The sequence below is a fragment of the Muntiacus reevesi genome, chromosome X (genome assembly GCF_963930625.1).
Source record: "Muntiacus reevesi chromosome X, mMunRee1.1, whole genome shotgun sequence".
NCBI lineage: Eukaryota > Metazoa > Chordata > Mammalia > Artiodactyla > Cervidae > Muntiacus > Muntiacus reevesi.
In genome coordinates, this window is record NC_089271.1 from 96,793,609 (window position 1) to 96,812,333 (window position 18,725).

An 18,725-nucleotide genomic window follows, 5' to 3' on the forward strand; every position below is an offset into this window, starting at 1 on the left:
TTTGATGAGTCCTCCTTGGTGTCCATCCCCTCCCAACATCCCTTGCTTTTATTTTTCCTCCATTTAAGATGTTTTGCATTTCTTTACCAGCTATTCGAAATACAAAATCTAAATACAGTTTTGCCTCTCTATTCAAGCCTGCTAATGCTTTAATATATAATGATCAAGATGCATTGAATGGGACCTTCCTCAGGACTAAGGCTGAAGTGGAAGATCAGAGGCAGAGGTTGCACTTGAAACCCAGCACTGCCCACCCTGCCTCTGCTGAGAATGCCACACAGAAGCGTGTGCTTGATACAATTTTTATCTTTTCTTATGGAATGAATATGCACTTGAGATCAAAGTCACAAAATAATGAAATATGCTTCAAACCTAAAATTGTTAAGCCTTACTCATTTTATTTTAGTTTTCAAAAATCACAAATAGGACTATCTGCGATCAGAGAGTTCATGACAAACCTGTGTGGTCCTGTGCTATTATTTGTGTAGTATATCACGTGCTATGCATCATGCAAATATTCCCCTCAGGGATGACACATTTTTTCTTAAACTATTTGCATTGGTGACTCCAACCAGAGACCAGCTGATAAGGGCTGGTTCCCTTCCTTGTAACTTTGTCTTCTACTCCTTACACTCATAATCTTGAAACAAAATCTTTCTGTCCATGCCTTTTCATATGCCGTTGACAGTGATCATGCTGGAAATTTCCTTTTTTAGGTCAGTTGTGCATGTTTACCAGGCCCTTGGTTATTTAGAATACTGGTTAAGAAAAAAAAAATAATCTTTGTGGTCAGATGCCCAAGAAGACACAAGGAGAAGGCAATAGGAGACTAAAGTTGAACAACACAGCAAGGAAGCTGAGCCAGCCTTGTCCCATCTACCCATTCTGCTTATGTAAATCTACTTGCCCTTGCACAGACTCAACATTATCTCTCCTGGAGGTTTTGCATGCTCTGCCCATTGGGATTAATTCTTCCTTAGGTCAACCTCAGAGTTTACAAACAACTGTGAATCTACTTTCACCACCTCTCTTATCACAGGTAGTTTTGTATTTGAATTGCATGTGTGTGTGAGTGCTAAGTCACTTCAGTTGTATCCAACTCTTTGTGACCCCCACGGACTGTAGCCCACCAGTCTCCTCTGTCCATGTGATTCTCTAGGCAAGGATACTGGTGTGTGTTGCCATGCCCATCTCCAGGGGATCATCCCAGCCCAGGGATCGAACCCATGCCTCTTACGTGTCCTGAACTGGCATACAGGGGCTTTACCACTAGAGCCACTTGTGCATATAAGACCTAGATAAGGTTTTATAAAACCTTGGAGGGCAGAGATGACTTATTTTTGTATTCCCCTCTAGTGTCCATTGTAGTGCCTAGCACATCAGAGATGGTATGTTACAAAATACACACATGAATGAATGCTGGGTGGATGAACCAATGAATGAACAAAACTCTGATTAGCCAAACACTGTCATCCTAGGTTGAGGAAAGTCAGTCAGAGGTCTTAGCAGATGCAGAGTCTCAAAGATCTCAGGAAAATGCATTACCCCAAGAATGTTGGAGGCTACAAATGGACTCTAGATGGTGGCATGTTGAGATCAGCAGAGAATAAAGATGATTGCAGCATCAGTATGTAGAGTACTTTATAATAGGGAGACCCTGAAAGCTGGGTAGCCAGCAAAGCAGGTTACAGAATCCCAGGAATGAAGTATTAACATGGTAATCCATAAAATCAGGTTAACGGAAACTTCTGTGTTTTCCTTATACTACTCACATCTATGCATTCTGTGCATAGAACGGTGTATTAAAAAGCAGAGACATCACTTTGCCGACAAAGGTTCATCTAGTCAAAGCTATGGTGTTTCCAGTAGTCTTGTACGAATGTGAGAGTAGGACCATAAAGAAGACTGACTGCCGAAGAACTGATGCTTTTGAACTGTGGTGTTGGAGAAGACTCTTGAGAGTCCCTTGGACTGTAAGGAGATCAAACCAGTCAATCCTAAAAGAAATCAATACTGAATATTCATTAGAAGGACTGATGCTGGAGTCGAATTCCAATAATTTGGCCACCTGAAATGTAGAGCCGACTCATTAGAGAAGACCCTGATGTTGGGAAAGCCCGAAGGTCAAAGGAGAAGCGGGCAGCAGAGGATAAGATGGTTAGATAGCATCACTGACTCGATAGACATGAGTTTTGCTCAAACTCTGGGAGATGGTGAAGGACAGGGAATTCTGGCATGCTGCAGGCCACAGGATGGCAAGGAGTTGGATACAACTTAGCGACTGAACAACAACAATGGTCTGTGCAGATTTTCCACACTAGTTAAATGAGATGATGTTTATAAAATTGTTTGCAAACATCAAAGCACTACACCTAGAGCACTGCCTTTCTGTAGGGGTGAAAGAGAAAGGACAAATGAGATGATGCCTTGGAGACAGCAGAGCCTGGACCAGAATGGCAGAAGGTGTGGGAAAGTAAATGGCATGTCAGAGATCATGCCCAACCAGAAGATAAAGACCTTTGACAATATGTTTCTTCCCGTCTGTGAATGTGAAGCGTTTGTAGCCTTGGTCTAAGCCAAGGACAGAGTAAGCCATGAGAAATTCTGCCTGAGTGCATTCTGGCAACATTGTATGAGTTCAAATTGGCATTTGAAGATCTGGATGAGAATACAGAGATGTGGGGCTAGAGAACACTCAGAGCAGGAAGGTCTCCTAAGTCCTTAAACATAAAGAAGGTCTTCTGAAGAAAATGACAGCAAGGGACAAGGCTTTTTTCATTTATCTGGAATATACAGAGCAGAAATTGGATTCATTCTAAACAGAATTAAGCCTGAAGATGGAAACTACAGAGTGCAATTTATTCTCAACCTAATAAAGACTTTTCTATCCATTTAAATCCAGGTTGAAATTAAGCAGTCCATGTGTGTGTGTGAGTGTGTGTGAGAGAGAGAGGCACTCAGTCGTGTCTGACTCTTTGTGACCCCGTGGACTGCAGCCCACAAGGCACCTTTGTCCATGGGGACTCTCCAGGCAAGAATACTGGAGTGGAGTGCCATTTCCTGTTCTAGTATCTAAATGAGGGGACTTCACAGAATTTCACCTTATCAGATGCATGGTTGGGTTCAGTGACCTGGAATGTTTCATTCCAGTCACCTGGAGTGTTTCAAATGTTGGGTTTTTCCACCAGCCCTAGTGAATACTGAGGTGGTTGTATAAAGCAGAAGTTCTCAAAGCGTGGCTTGGAGACCTCTGGGTATCCTTAAGACCTTTGCAGGGTTTTCATAAGGTGAAAACTATCCTCTTAATAATGCCAAAATGCTATGTGTCTTTTTTGTTGTCATTTTCTCAAGATGATACACTGGTGTTTTCCAGAGGCTAGAGCCACATGACACTGTGGCAGACAGAATGCAGGAACAGAGAAGAGGTTCCAGCAACTTCTACTAAGCCAAACATCAAGGAAACTAACAAAAAGATAAACAAGGCCATTCTTTTCACTAAAATTTGCTTTGTTTTGTAAAACAATTATCATTCATAAAACATATTTCTATTAACATATAATCAGTTAATCAAATGAAGTAATAAATAAGTTTTTAAAACTTTGCTCTTTTCAGTTTTAAAATAGTAAGTATCCACAGGCATGACCCACAGGGAAAGAAAAGCTCTTTAAGCCCTCAGTAATTTAAAAGGTGTAAAAGGGTCCCAAGACCAAAAAACAGTCAGAAAAAAATATTGTCTCCCATAATAAGAAAAGAGGGAGGGACTTCACAGGTGGTACAGTGGTTTGGACTCTGAGCCCCCAGCAAAGGGGGCACAGGTTCCACCCCTACTCAAGGAACCAAGATCTCAGAAGCCATGCAGCATGGCTGGAAAAAAAAAAATGAAAAGGAGAGAACGAAAAGAAGGAAGGAAGAAGAAAAAAAGAAAGGAAAAAAAGAAAGAAAGTAGGGAGATGTGAACAAGGTAAAGAAAGCATTCTGCCCTCCCACTTCCCAGATACCTTTGCTGAGTTAACACCACTTTCAGCCTGACACAGAACTAGGGTTTTCCACAAAGGTGGCTACTAGAGGTATCCGGGTGGTGGAACAGAGGACCCATGCTTTGGATTCAGATGGGCCTGAGTTTGACCCCAGATTTTTCCACCTCCCAGAGGCCTTAAATTACTTGCCCTCTCTGAGCCTCCATGATCTGTTCTATGTATTATTAAGACTCCCAGGTTGTTGAGAAGATTAGACAGGATCTTTGTGTAGAATCTAACCCAGTGAAATACCTCTTAAAGTACAGCTCTCCATGTGGCTGTTGATCAATCCCAGGTGAGGCCCAGGGAAGCTGCGTGACCTGGTGAACAAATGGTGGTCTACACGTGATTTTCACCAACTCTCCCCACATAGTCCCCTCTCTAGACAAACTCCAAATCTTTAGACAGGTTATTCCTGAAGCACCTACTTTACCACCAACCACTGAAACATAACTTCCTCATCCTCTCTGCTCTGAATACAGCTGTGAGGGAGAACAAACATTGAACGTGGAATCAAAAACATGTCATGTCCCACATTTATTGATATATTAGCTCTGTGACCTTCAACAAGCAGTTTGCCTTTTTGAGCCTATTTCCTCATCCATAAAACAGGGAATAATAAAACCTGGTCTGTGGGGTGGTTGTGAAGGCTAAAGTAAATAATGCCTATGAAAACACTGAGCAAACAGTTATCAGATATATATGTGTATGTATAGATATATATATGTATATATATAATATCTATCTATATAATATCTATAGATACAGATATATAGATATATATATGTCATTAGTAAATCTCATCTATTTTATGTTTAAATTGGATCTAACTTATAAAGTTCCACAATGACTACTTAGTCAAAATTATCTTCAGGTAACTCCCTGAAGTCCTAACCAGGACACCATGCTTTCACTGCCAAGTGCCCAGGTTTGACCCCTGGTCAGGGAACTAAGACTGTTAAAACTTAAGCTGACTCTAAGTCATGCAGTCAGAAAAAGAAGAAGAAAAAATTATCTCCACACATACACACATGCAAGTGTGTGTATGATTGGATAGTAACATGAAATTTGCACACATTTTTACAAGTCCACAAACTTTGTGAATGTCTTCTGGGCAATCCACCCAATTATTTTTTCTAAAGTCTGAAGTCAAGCCCTAATAAAGAGAAAACACTATGACATATCAAGCTTTATTTCTAAATACATTGACTTAAAAGTGGTTGTAATGTTAATAAGAGCAGCAATGAAGAACTTTCTTAGAAAATTAAAATGTGACATTCAATTGGTTCTCTTCCTATGACCTGGTCACTTAGGAGGGAAAAAGAGAGCTTGAGGGAGGAGACACTTGCAGGGGTTAGAATTTATAAGCAGAGCTGCTAATGAAATCTTTTATCTGCAGGTGCTCTTTTATGGTCTCCCTGTCCTATTCTTCCACCATCTCTTCAAGCTGCTTGCATATTTTGGAAATTAATCCTTTGTCAGTTGTTTCACTTGCTATTATTTTTCTCACATTCTGAGGGTTGTCTTTTCACCTTGTTTATAGTTTCTTTTGCTGTGCAAAAGCTTTTCAGTTGAATCAGGTCCTGCTTGTTTATTTTTTATTTTATTTCTCTAGGAGGTGGGTCATAGGGTATCTTGCTTTGATTTATGTCATCAAGCGTTCTGCCCATGTTTTCCTCTAAGAGTTTTATAGTTTTTGGTCTTACATTTTGGTCTTTATTCCATTTTGAGTTTATCTTTGTGTATGGTGTTAGGAAGTGTTCTCATTTCATTCTTTTATATGTAGCTGTCCAGTTTTCCCAGCATCATTTATTGAAGAGGCTGTCTTTGCCCCATTGTATATTCTTGCCTCCTTTGTTAAAAATAAGCTACCCATAGTGCATGGGTTCATTTCTGGGCTTTCTATCTTGTTACATTGGACTATACTTCTGTTTTTTGCCAGTACCATACTCTCCTGATGATTGTAGCTTTCTAGTATAACCTGAAGTCAGGAAGGTTGATTCCTCAAGCTCCATTCTTCTTTTTCAAGACTGCTTTGGCTATCGGCAGTATTTTGTGTTTCTATATGAATTGTGAAATTTTTTGTTTTACTTCTGTGAAAAATACCATTGGTAATTTGATAAGGATTGCGTTAAATCTGTAGATTGCATTTGGTAGTATAGTCATTTTCACAATATCGATTCTGCATTTGGCAGTATAGTCATTTTCACAATATTGATTTTTCCTACCCAGGAACATGGACTCTCTCCATCTGTTTTTTTCATCTTTGATTTCTTTCATTAGTGTCTTATTTTAATTTTCTGTGTACACTTCTTTGTCTCCTTAGGTAAGTTTATTCCTTGATACTTAATTCTTTTTGTTGCAGTGGTAAATGGGATTGATTTCTTAATCGCTCTTTCTGACTTTTCATTGTTAGTATATAGAAATCCCAGTGACTTCTGTGTATTGATTTTGTATCCTGCAACTTTGCTAAATTCACTGATTAGAGCTACTAATTTTCTGGTAATATCTTTAGGGTTTTCTATTTACACTGTCATGTCATCTTCAAGCAGTGAAAGCTTCACTTCTTTTCTGATCTCATTTAAGTTCAGTTCAGTCGCTCAGTCGTATCCAACTCTTCGTGACCTCATAGACTGTAGCACACCAGGCCTCCTTGTCCATCATCAACACCCAGAGTTTACTCAAACTTATCTCCATTGAGTTGGGGATGCAATGAAACAATCTCATCCTCTGTTGTCCCCTTCTTCTGCCTTCAATATTTCCTATTATCAGGGTCTTTGCAAATGAGCCTGTTCTTCGCATCAGTGGCCAAAGTGTTGAAGTTTCAGCTTCAACATCATTCTTTCCAATGAATATTCAGGACTGATTCTCTTTGGGATAGACTGGTTGGATCTCCTTACAGCCTAAGGGACTTTCAAGAGACTTCACCAACCCTACAGATCAAAAGCATCAATGCTTTGGCGCTCAGCTTTCTTTGTAGCCCAATTCTGACATCCATACATGACTACTGGAAAAACCATAGCCTTGACTAGGTGGACCTTAGTTGGCAAAGTAATGTCTCTGCTTTTTAATATGCTGTCGAGTTTGGTCATAACTTTTCTTCCAAGGAGTAAGCTTCTTTTAATTTCATGGCTGCAGTCACAATCTACAGTGATTTTGGAGCCCACAAACACATAGCCTTCCACTCTTTCCACTATTTCTCCATCTATTTGCCATGAAGTGACAGAACAAGATGCCATGATCTTTGTTTTCTGAATGTTGAGCCTTAAGCCAACTTTCCCACTCTGCTCTTTCACTTTCTTCAAGATTCTCTTTAGTTCTTGTTCGCTTTCTGCCATAAGGGTGATATCATCTGCATAACTGAGGTTACTGATATTTCTCCCTGCAATCTTGATTCCAGCTTGTGCTTCATCCAGACCAGTGTTTCTCATGGTGCACTCTGCATATAATTTAAAAAAGCAGGGTGACAACATACAGCCTTGACATGCTCCTTTCCCTATATGGAACCAGGCTGTTGTTCCATGTCCAGTTCTAACTGTTGCTTCCTGACCTGCATACAGACTTCTCAAGAGGCATCTCAGGTGATCTGGCATTCCCATCTCTTTAACAAATTTCCACAGTTTGTGGTTATCCACACAGTCAAAGGCTTTGACATAGTCAATAAAGAAGAAATAGATGTTTCTCTGGCACTCTCTTGCTTTTTTGATGATCCAGTGGGTGTTGGCAATTTGATCTCTGGCTCCTCTGCCTTTTCTAAATACAGTTTGAACATCTGCAATTTCATGGTTCACATATTGTTGAAGCCTGGCTTGGAGAATTTTGAGCATTACTTTACTAACGTGTGAGATGAGTGCAATTCTGTGGTAGTTTGAGCATTCTTTGACATTGCTTCTCTTTTGAATTGGAATGAAAACTGACCTTTTCAAGTCCCATGACCACTGCTGAGTTTTGCAAATTTGCTGGCATATTGAGTGCAGCACTTTCACAGCATCATCTTTAAGGATTTGAAATAGCTCAACTGGAATTCCATCACCTCCACTAGTTATGTTTATACAGATGCTTCCTAAGGCCTACTTGACTTCACATTCCAGGATGTCTGTTTCTAAGTGAGTGATAACACCATCGTGATTATCTGGGTCATGAAGATCTTTTTTATACAGTTCTTCTGTGTATTCTTGCCACCTTTTCCTAACATATTCTGCTTCTTTTAGGTCCATACCATTTCTGTCCTTTATTGAGCCATTCTTTGCATGAAACAGTCCCTTGGTATCTCTAATTTTCTTGAAGAGATATCTAGTTTTTCCCATTCTATTGTTTTCCTCTATTTCTTTGAACTGATCACTGAGGAAGGCTTTCTTATGTCTCCTTGCTATTCTTTGGAACTCTTCTCCTTTGCTTTTCACTTCTCTTCTTTTCAGAGTGATTTGCAAGGCCTCCTCAAACAGCCATTTTGCTTTTTAACATTTCTGTTTCTTGGGGATGCTCTTGATCCCTGTCTCCTGTACAGCATCACAAACCTCCGTCCATAGTTCGTCAGGCACTTTGTCTATCAGATCTAATCCCTTGAACTATTTCTCACTTCCACAGTATCATCGCTAGGGATTTGATTTAGGTCATACCTGAATGGTGTAGTGGTTTTCCCTACTTTCTTCAATTTAAGTCTGAATTTGACAATAAAGAATTCATGATCTGAGCCAAAGTCAGCTCCCTGTCTTGTTTTGTGCTGACTGTATAGAGCTTCTCCATCTTTGTTTGCAAAGAATATAATCAATCTGATTTCGGTGTTGACCATCTTGGTGATGTTCATGTGTAGAGTCTTTTCTTGTGTTGTTGGACGAAGGTGTTTGCTATGACCAGTGTGTTCTCTTGACAAAATTCTATTAGCTTTTGTCCTGCTTCATTCTGTACATCAAGGTCAAATTTCCCTATTACTACATGTATTTCTTGACTTCCTGCTTTTGTATTCCAGTCCCCTATAATAAAAAATACATATTTGTGGGATGATAGGTCTAGAAGGTCTTGTAGGTCTTCATAGAACCGTTCAACTTCAACTTCTTCAACCTTACTGGCCAGGGCATAGACTTAGATTACTGTGACATTGAATGGTTTGCCTTGGGAAAGAACAGAGATAATTCTACTGTTTTTTTAGACTGCATCCAATTACTGCATTTTGGACTCTTTTGTTGACTATGATAGCTACTCCATTTCTTTCAAGGGATTCTTGCCCACAATAGTAGATATAATGGTCATCTGAGTTAAATTCACCCATTCCAGTCCATTTTAGTTCACTGAGTCCTAAATTGTAGATGTTAGTATTCACTTTTACTGTTTACTTTTTACCAGTCAATGAGAAAAAGGTAAATAAGTTGGCAGGGATGCATGGAATGAGATGCCCATGACCCTTTAAACCTGTGGTTCTAGCCTTTGGCTGTGAGCTGAAGATCACAAGGCAATGAAGGTGATTAAACACTATGGTGGCAGACCCTGGCTCACTCACATAAATCCCTTAAGCCAGCAATACTTCTTAGGATTAATTTGCTAATAGCAAAAGATTCATAAGAGATGCGATGGAGAAATAGCTTCTGGGACAAAATCTTTCCTCTTGGGGCAAAGACAAATGATCAGGGGGGTGATGGAGCCTAGAAGGTTGAATGTTACTCAATGTGGAACATCCTTAGCATTGTTCTGAGTAGTCACTGTGAGGACCTCAACCTCTGACATGCTCAACACCAGCCTGAGAGCAACGAGAAAGGGTTTGGGGTCAGTGGGCTTAGCAGAAGCTTTACTTCACACCCAGGGCAGCTTGCATTGTTCTTCAGAAGTCTGTTTCTCTCATAATTGCTTGGACTCCTGTATAGAAGCAACTTCCCCAGCTGCACCCCCATGGACCATGAAAACTTCATAGCAGATATTAGACCAGCCCCATAAGGAAACATGCAGCTCGGGCACAAGACAAGTTATTATTATAACCACTACACCCTGATGCAGACACACCTACCCATCACAGAGATGTGATAAAAGAATGCAGGCTCAGCAAAGCCAAAACGGACACGGGGGGAGGAGAAGAGGGAGAAGGTGAGATGTATGGAGAGAGTAGCATAGAAATTTACAAGACCATATGTAAAATAGATAGCCAATGGGAATTTTCTGTATGACTCAGGGAACTCAAACAGGGGCTCTGAGACAGACTGAAGAGTAGGATGAGGAGGGAGATTGGAGGGAGGTCAGGAGGGAAGGGACATGGGTGTAAACCTATGGCTGATTTTTGTTGATGTATGAGAGAAAACTGCAAAATTCTGTAAAACAATTATCCTTCCATTTCAAAAGTTTTCCCATAAAAGTCAATAACTACTGAAAAGATTGGGCTTTGGTGCTTATAGAAGAAAAAAATGCAGCATAGTGGATTTGGCACAAAGGCATTTCCACAAGGCAGGACTTTAGAACACTCTTTCCTGCAAAGAGAGGCTCCAGGATTCACCAGCCACTGAACCACTTATCACCTTACCACAGAAAGAATTAGATGCAATGTTGTTGTTAAGTCACTAAGTCATGTCTGATTTTTGCAACCCCATGGACTGTAGCCCACCAGGTCCTGTGTCCATGGAATTCTCCAGGCAAGATTACTGGAGTGGGTTGCTATTTCCTTTTTCAGAGGATCTTTCTGACCTCGGGACTGAACAGTCTCCTACATTGACAGTCAGATTCTTTCCTGTCGAACCACCAGGAAAGCCCCAATGCAGTGTATCCTCTTGTTAAATTAGAAACCACAGCAGCATCTTTAAATATGGATGTTTCATATGCACACCCAGAAGGCAGGTGGACCTAGTTCTGGGTCCCCCAGAATCACACCCGAAAATAAGAATTCTAGAGCAAGTAGTTTCCTTTGGAGATGTGCTTTGCAGAGGAAGCATGGAGAGCTTCCATAGAGGTAGGAAGGGAGCCAAGAAAAGGTGCATTTCAAGAAAGATTAAGGGAACTTAATCCTGCAGGAAAACTCTGTAAGCCTATGGAGAGTTATCTGAGTTATCGTGTTTGAGGATGAAGGACCTGGGGTATTTATACTCCAGTTCCTATGGGTCATAAAGCATCAATTCCCTGACATTTTCAGTCTGCCCTGAGCACTGACAAAGTAGGTTTCAGGCACGAGGAAAAAAACTTATGAGCCACTGACGAGATGCTGGCAGTGTAGTGTCTGGTTGGTGTATGCTGCAGCCACAAGGCAGACGGGACGCGAGCAGGATCTGCCACACAAGTCTTCCTCAGGAAGTCTCCAAAATATTAGGCCAGGAGACAGAGCTTTTAGGCAAACATGTTGTTTCTCCCAAAAGATATTTTTCTCCCATTTCCTTCAAGCAGATCCAATTTTCCTGGAGTTCCATCACTAGGAACAGGCAAAGGTACAAAAGAAGAAGCAGGTATTAGTTTGCTAGGGCTGCCCAGAACAAAGTGTCACAGACTGGGTAGCATGCACAACAGAAATTCTGTTGTTAAAAATAATTTTTGAAATTGATTTTGACTGTGCTGGGTCTTTGTTGCTGCACAGTCTTTTCTTTAGTTGTGGCAAGTGGCAGTTACTCTCTAGTTGTAGTGCACAAGCTTCTCATGTGGTGGCTTCTCTTGTTGCAGGGCACGGGTTCTAGGGCACACAGCCTACAACTGCTTCAGCCCACGGGTTCCAGAGCACAGAATCAACAGTAGTGGTGCATGGGGTAGTTGCTTCTCAGTATGTGGGATCTTCTCAGATCAGGGATCGAACCTGAGTCTTCTGCATTAACAGGCAGGTTCTGTACTACTGAGCTACCAGGAAAGCCCCCAGAAATTCATTTTCTGACAGTTTTGAAGACTGGAAGTTCAAGATTAAGGTGTCAGCAGGTCAGGTCTCTCCTGAAGCCTCTCTCCTTGGCTTGTAGATGTTGGTATCCATCCTGAATCTTCAGATGGTAACTTCCCTGCATATGCCAAACCCTGTGTCCCTTTATTACTCCAAACTTCCTCTTCTTATAAGGACCACAGTCAGAAGAATTAGGGCTCACTCATATGACCTCATTCAATGTTAATTACCTTTTTAAAGTTCCTATATTCAAACAGAAGCACATCCTGAAGTGTTGGGTTAGGGCCTCAACATGCTAAGTTGGAGGGGGGCACACAATTCAGCCTATGACAGACAATAATGAGCATATTAATCACTTAGATTTGAAAATTTCTGTTAAGAATGAAAGCAGTGTTTTTACCAGGCTCAAGCAAACAATTACAGGCAAAAAATGAATAGGTGGAATTTTAACTGCTGTCTTTATTTGGAAGAGACCTTTCATGAGTTCCTTGGTATCTCAGTTCAAGATGTGAGGATCACCTGCAATAAAATCAGCCTTGCCTTTCAGTAAATCCTAGCTCTATTGTATTAAAACATGAAATGCAGAAATGGTAAGGACCTAACAGAAGCAGAAGAGATTAAGAAGAGGTGGCAAGAATACACAGAAGACTTATACAAAAAAGGTCTTCATGACCCAGATAATCATGGCGGTGTGATCACTCACCTAGAGCCAGACATCCTGGAATTAAAAGTCAAGTGGGGTAGAACTGCCATATGACCCAGCAATACCACTTCTGGGCATACACACTGAGGAAACCAGATCTGAAAGAGACACGTGCACCCCAATGTTCATCGCAGCACTGTTTATAATAGCCAGGACATGGAAGCAGCCTAGATGCCCATCCGCAGATGAATGGATAAGGAAACTGTGGTACATATACACCATGGAATATTACTTAGCCGTTAAAAAGAATTCATTTGAATCAGTTCTAATGAGATGGATGAAACTGGAGCCCATTATACTGAGTGAGGTGAGCCAGAAAGATAAAGAACATTACAGCATACTAACACATATATACGGAATTTAGAAAGATGGTAACGATAACCCTATATGCAAAACAGAAAAAGAAACACAGAAGTACAGAACAGACTTTTGAACTCCGTGGGAGAAGGTGAGGGTGGGATGTTTCAAAAGAACAGCATGTATATTATCTATGGTGAATCAGATCACTAGCCCAGGTGGGATGCATGAGACGAGTGCTCGGGCCTGGTGAACTGGGAGGACCCAGAGGAGTCGGGTGGAGAGGGAGGTGGGAGGGGGGATCAGGATGGGGGATACGTGTAACTCAATGGCTGATTCGTGTCAATGTATGACAAAACCCACTGAAATGTTGTGAAGTAATTGGCCTCCAACTAATAAAATAAAATTTAAAAAAAAAAAAAAAAAAGTCAAGTGGGCCTTAGGAATCATCACTACAAACAAAGCTAGTGGAGGTGATAGAGTTCCAGCTGAGTTATTTAAATCTTAAAAGATGATGCTGTTAAAGTGCTGCAAAGCCAGCAAATTTGGAAAACTCATCAGTGGCTACAGGACCGGAAAAGGTCAGTTTTCATTCCAATCCCAAAGAAGGGCCATGCCAAAGAGTGTTCAAACTACTGCACAATTGTGCTCATTTCATGTGCTAGCAAGGTAATGCTCAAAATGTTCAAAATCCTTCAAGCTAGGCTTCAACAGCATGTGAACCATGAACTTCCAGATGTAAAAGCTGGACTCAGAAAAAGCAGAACCAGAGTTCAAATGGCCAACATCTGTTGGATCATAGAAAAAGCAAGACAATTCCAGAAAAAACATTTACTTTTTCCATGTTATAAACCCTTTGATTATGTGGATCACAACAAACTGTGGAACATTCTTAAAGAGATGGCAATACCAGACCACCTTCCTTGCCTCCCAAGAAACCTGTATGCAGGTCAAGAAGCAACAGCTAGACCTCAACATGGAACAACGGACTGGTTCAAATTTGAAAAAGGAGTATATCAAAGCTGTATGTGGTCACCCAGCTTATTTAACTTACATGCAGAGTACATCATGTGAAATGCTGGGCTGGGTGATGCATGAGATGTAATCAAGATTGCTTGGAGAAATATCAATAACCCGATATATGCAGATGATACCACCCTTATGGCAGAATTCAGGGCAAGGACAACTGAGGGAGGGAGCAAAGTGAAGGGGAGAGGGCTGGTGGTCCAGGAACCCACCAGGCCATGGACTTCATGTGATTAATGGGTCCTCTTGATCAGCAACCCCCTATCATTGGACCACTTGGAGATGGATGGAAGGAGTCAGCCCTCTCTGACCCTCCGCATTCTGTGTCAGCAGGCTTGGAGGATGCTTAGGCACGTGGGGCTGAGGTCCAGACCAGGACTGTGAACTTGGAGATCATTATGTCAGGCTCTCGGCCTTTGTGGTTCTGTGTTTCTGCAACCACACATGAGGCCCTGGGAGTCCTGGGGGATGAAGTTCGGCTGTCTGTCCTTTGGAAAGCCTTATGTGGGTATTGTCTTAAATGGTGTCAAGACCCTGGAAACCTGGTGGTGGCCCATGCTATGTGGCCACTGCCACTGTGCCCTGGCCATCCACATCGCACGCTGGGTCTCTGAAGACTCAGCCTGGTGGGAGATGCTGGAGCAGAGGCGGGGGATGAGCCCCGCCCAGACCCAGGCCTTGCTGCAGGACGGGGACAAGTTCGGCTGTGGAGTGATCGTGGGCAAGTGACACCCTGCCCCGCGCTGCCTATATGGCTGTGATGCTGCCCTAGATCCCAGCTGGGTTGTGCTTGTTTGTTTTCTATTGAACCAGTTGGTGGGGTAGGTGGGGCTGAGGCCCGAAGTGCCTACTACCTCTCTGGGCCTCAGTCCCTGTTCATGCTCTGAGGCACGGGCACAACCAGCTCTGCACATGGCACTTGTCTCTGTGTGTGTCCCCACACGTGTCAGTGTGCCTGGCAGAGACCATGAGAGGCAAGAAAGCACCTAGCTTGTTTCCATACCCCCACTGCCTGCAGCAAGTCCCCTGACTCCCAGGGGTGAGGCTGCACAGCAACACCTGTCTGCTGGTAAATCCCTTAGGGACCTGATGTCTGTGGGCCCCTGCTGGGGCCCTCCTGCTCTGTCCTCGTGGCCTGAAGTAGGCAGACTGAGAGCTGCCTATGGCCTGGTGGGTTCGTGGAGCACCAGTCCTCTCCCTTTCATTTCTCACCCTCCCTCACTTGGCCTCACCCGAGTTCTCTTTGCTGAGGTGAGCCCCTCCAAAATGCTCAGCCAGAGGACCCAGTTCACCTCGGGTTCCCTCCATGATATGGTGTTAGTCTCAAGCAGGTGCAACTTTGAATGACCTTGTTCTCATTCTGTGTCCTGTCTTTGCACACAGGTCTCGTGGTCACTGGGGGCACTTTGCTGTGTCCCAAAACCCTAGATCCTGACCAGGTGGAGGAGCTGGAGAATCAAGGCCTGCTACCCGACCTGCAAGAGAAGTAACATGACTGCTCGCCAACACCCACTGGCTGTTGCAGCCCATCCCAGGGGGCAGGTGGGAGGGGAGACACCTTCCAGGTGGACATCTCTGAGCACCTGATCCTCTTTGGGCAGGAGGCCTGTCCAGACTGAACTCTCAAGAGGAAAGTGACCAAGAGACCAGCACATGCTGATACCACGCAGTTACTGCCGCGCTCTGGACTTGCCCATCTGATTCTGTCTGAATCAGCCCCATGCTGTGGTGCCCACTTGGTGCGGGGCCAGGGGCAGGAACTCCCCTCACAGGATGCTGCTCTGGACTCAGCAAAAGACTCTGGGACTTTGACCTTTATGAAATGATGGCGTTGCCACTCGTTTTGGCCCTGCTGGGTCTGTGTGGTTGAGAGAAATGTGTTGTTAGGAAACCGGTTAATGTTTTTCCCTCTCTGTTCTGGTCCAATCTCCCTGATATTGGAACAGTGTCCCAGGGGTGACAGGGTAAGGCTGGGGACAGGGCTGTGCACTGGCAGGCAGAGAGGCCTGCAGGCCCAGAAACAGGCCACGGTTTATCCTTGCACATGACCCTTGTCTATTGTAAAGTGTCCCTTGGCTGTCAAAGTGTGTGTGTTGGATGCAGTGCCTGGCTGCCTCACGTCCAAAGACAGACTCCTATGTATAGCTGTGAGGGCAGAGTGACAAGGGCTGGTGTTCACCTTGTCAAAACCTTGTACTTGTCTTTGGGTTTGGGGTAATGTGTTTGCAAAGCCCTTGGCGGGTGGGGTGACCCTGCCTTCAAGTCAGCCTCTGGAGGGGGGCCTGGATCAGGAGCTGGGATGCTCAGCTGATGATCAGAAACTTGTGGCATCATCGGGATACCCAGGAGGAGCCCCTTCTGCTGCAGGGTGCATGACTCATGGAAGGTGACACCCCCAAGGTCAGGAGTCCAGCTGGGCCATCTGCTGAGTGACAGGAAAGGCCCAGGGACCAGTCCACCCTGGGTTCACCTCAGCGCTCAGCTCATGGGTCACTGCTCATGGGTCATGCTGTTTCAGATGAAAAGAGACCATGGGGAATGAACTGAAGCCTGTCTGGTGCATGGGCTTCCAGCCTCATCTGGTTCACCCTGTGCCATGTGTGAATAAAAAGGGCAGATAGAAAGAACACAGGTTTGCAGTTCTCACTTGATTGTTTATTTACTCCAGTGGAGTTTTGCTTTACATTATTAGAGCCAGAAATCTATTTTTGATTACAAGAGAGTGCTTTTGAGTGTTCCTAGGGATCTGGCAGCTCAGGGATTGGGCTTTTTCTTGGCCTGCTCACAGAGGTTGCACTTATGATCTGAGGAATCTTCCTGCTCCTCCTCTGACTCAGGGGCCTCATCTGGGGCCATGAATAAAAGGCCCGCCATCAGGCTGGAGTAACAAGTGTTGTACAAAGTCATCACTGATTCATTATCTGGGTACACTGGGGGGCTCTCAGGCAGTTCCCCTGGGCTGTCCCTTCCAGCAGTAGCTGGGGACACAGATGTGGCACTGTTGGATGGGCTTTCTCCACTGGGGCCACCCTGCTCACTGGGGAGATGGTTTCCCCCAGCCTGGCTGGCTACACTACCCATAGACCAAAGGTCAGAAAACACAAATGAGCACTGGCTGGGGGTTCTGCAAGCAGTGGTCATTCCCTTCTGGACTTTGTTGCCAACCTCTTGGGTGAACTCATTGTGGTGGAGTCGGGGAGAGTGTCTGGTCGCCATCACTCGCTTCTTTCTCTTTGGGGTCTCTGTTGTTCCAGTGGCAGGTTGAGAAGTTGTTCTGGGGTTGCCTTTCCTCTGTATGTTCTGCAGGAGGAGAGGCTTGTCTCTCTGAAAATTGGAGTTGCGATAGATCTGAAAGGAAATGAATCACTTTAGCCATGAGAGGGGAGAAGAGCCCTTCCTTGCCGCACTCTCCCCACAACCATCGGGTCGTGCATGTGTATGGAGACAAGGTCTCTTCATTCCTGGCAGTTTATGAGGTTCTGGAATGTCACTCCCTAGAGCTCCCCCGGGGCCATCCTTGCTTGAGGTGTTCCCGACCCTCCCTGACATCAAGTGGCCCCTCAGGATCTGGCGTCACCACCAAAGATCCTAAGGGGGGGTGGTGGTGGGACACGACAGACCCTGCGTTCACCTCTTTCCTTATCCACTCTCTCATGAGAACAACATTCTCCTGGGAAATGAAACCCGTCAGCCCTCAGCTCATCTAGTCTAGTCTCCCCAGAAGGGCATTCTACATTACCATCAACTTCTTTCTTCTTTCAGAGCGACCTGAAGAGCGAATTTTTCTGAACCCGTACAGGTTCAGTTCACGAATGAAGCTCTTTATGCTGTCTGTCTCGGAGATCTGATCGATGCCTCTGCGCTGGAGGACCTCCATCTGGAAGAGATCTGCCTCGATGACCACCATGTCTCCCGTATCATTCCAGTGCACAGAGGTGAAGGTCGCATCCTCCACGATCCTCCAGAGCTTCCTGGGAAAGGACAGCCCAAAGCTGGCGTTGATCTCATTCTCGTTGGCCATTTCTGGGTTCAGGCCCTGTGGGGGCATATTGTCATGGAGGCCTGGATCTGAGCTCTCAGGTTGGTCACCCTGCTTTTCCAAAGCCTCCCCTGAATCCACATTTGGATCTGGGGAGGAATCACGGGGGTCCCCTGCTGAGGGCTCCCCATCAGTAGATGGGGCCAGCAGCGCTGCCTGTGCCTCATGGGAACTCTGACTAGCCATTGAACCAATCGAGCTCAGGAGCATTATCTCCCAAGCAGTGAATGCTCAGGGCAAACAGGCCTCAGACCAGGGTCGGGGTGCTCCATAAATACTGTCTGGAGATTCTAGAATCTGAGTCATGGGACAGGCAGCCAATTAAGGGATCAGCTTCCTTATTGTTTCATGATGTCACAGAGGTGATGTGGAGAGGCAGCCCTGGCCCAGTGTGGGGGAGCGGGCATGGGGATGGAGATGGGATCCCCAGCTTGTCTCTTGTCTGAAAGTACAGAAAAGTTTGTTTCAGGTTGCCTGCAAAGGCTCCCATCTGCTGCCAGGTGCCTTGTTTCAGGGGGCCAGGCCCTGGATGGGTTGACAAATACACCCCTGGCTCCACTGCCCTAACAATGTGCAGACCTGTGGCTGGCTTCTGCTGAAGGGCCAGGCCATGGCAAGTCCTGGGTCTACGAACACCAAGGGAGAACCCAGGGGTCAGATGGGACCTTGGTGACTGTCCCTCCCAGAAGATGGGGTCTGTAGCAGACTGATTGGCCTTGCCTGAGTTGGTGGCCCCTCCATCCTTTCCCCTCTTCTGGCTTTATTGTCTTCCAGCTGGCTGCTGCTGGTTGGTCAGTCCCGCTCAGTTGGCCC

General features: G+C 44.4%; 1 protein-coding gene across 1 annotated transcript; it reads right to left on the reverse strand.

Moving 5' to 3' along the window:
- Nucleotides 1–16,627: 16,627 nt before the first annotated feature.
- Nucleotides 16,628–18,098, reverse strand: LOC136153323 (heat shock transcription factor, X-linked member 3-like). Its single transcript, XM_065915013.1, has 2 exons — nucleotides 17,613–18,098; nucleotides 16,628–17,221 (listed from the first exon to the last, which is right to left on the reverse strand). Exons 1-2 carry the CDS (start codon nucleotides 18,096–18,098, stop codon nucleotides 16,628–16,630), a joined length of 1,080 nt encoding a protein of 359 aa, XP_065771085.1.
- Nucleotides 18,099–18,725: the final 627 nt, after the last annotated feature.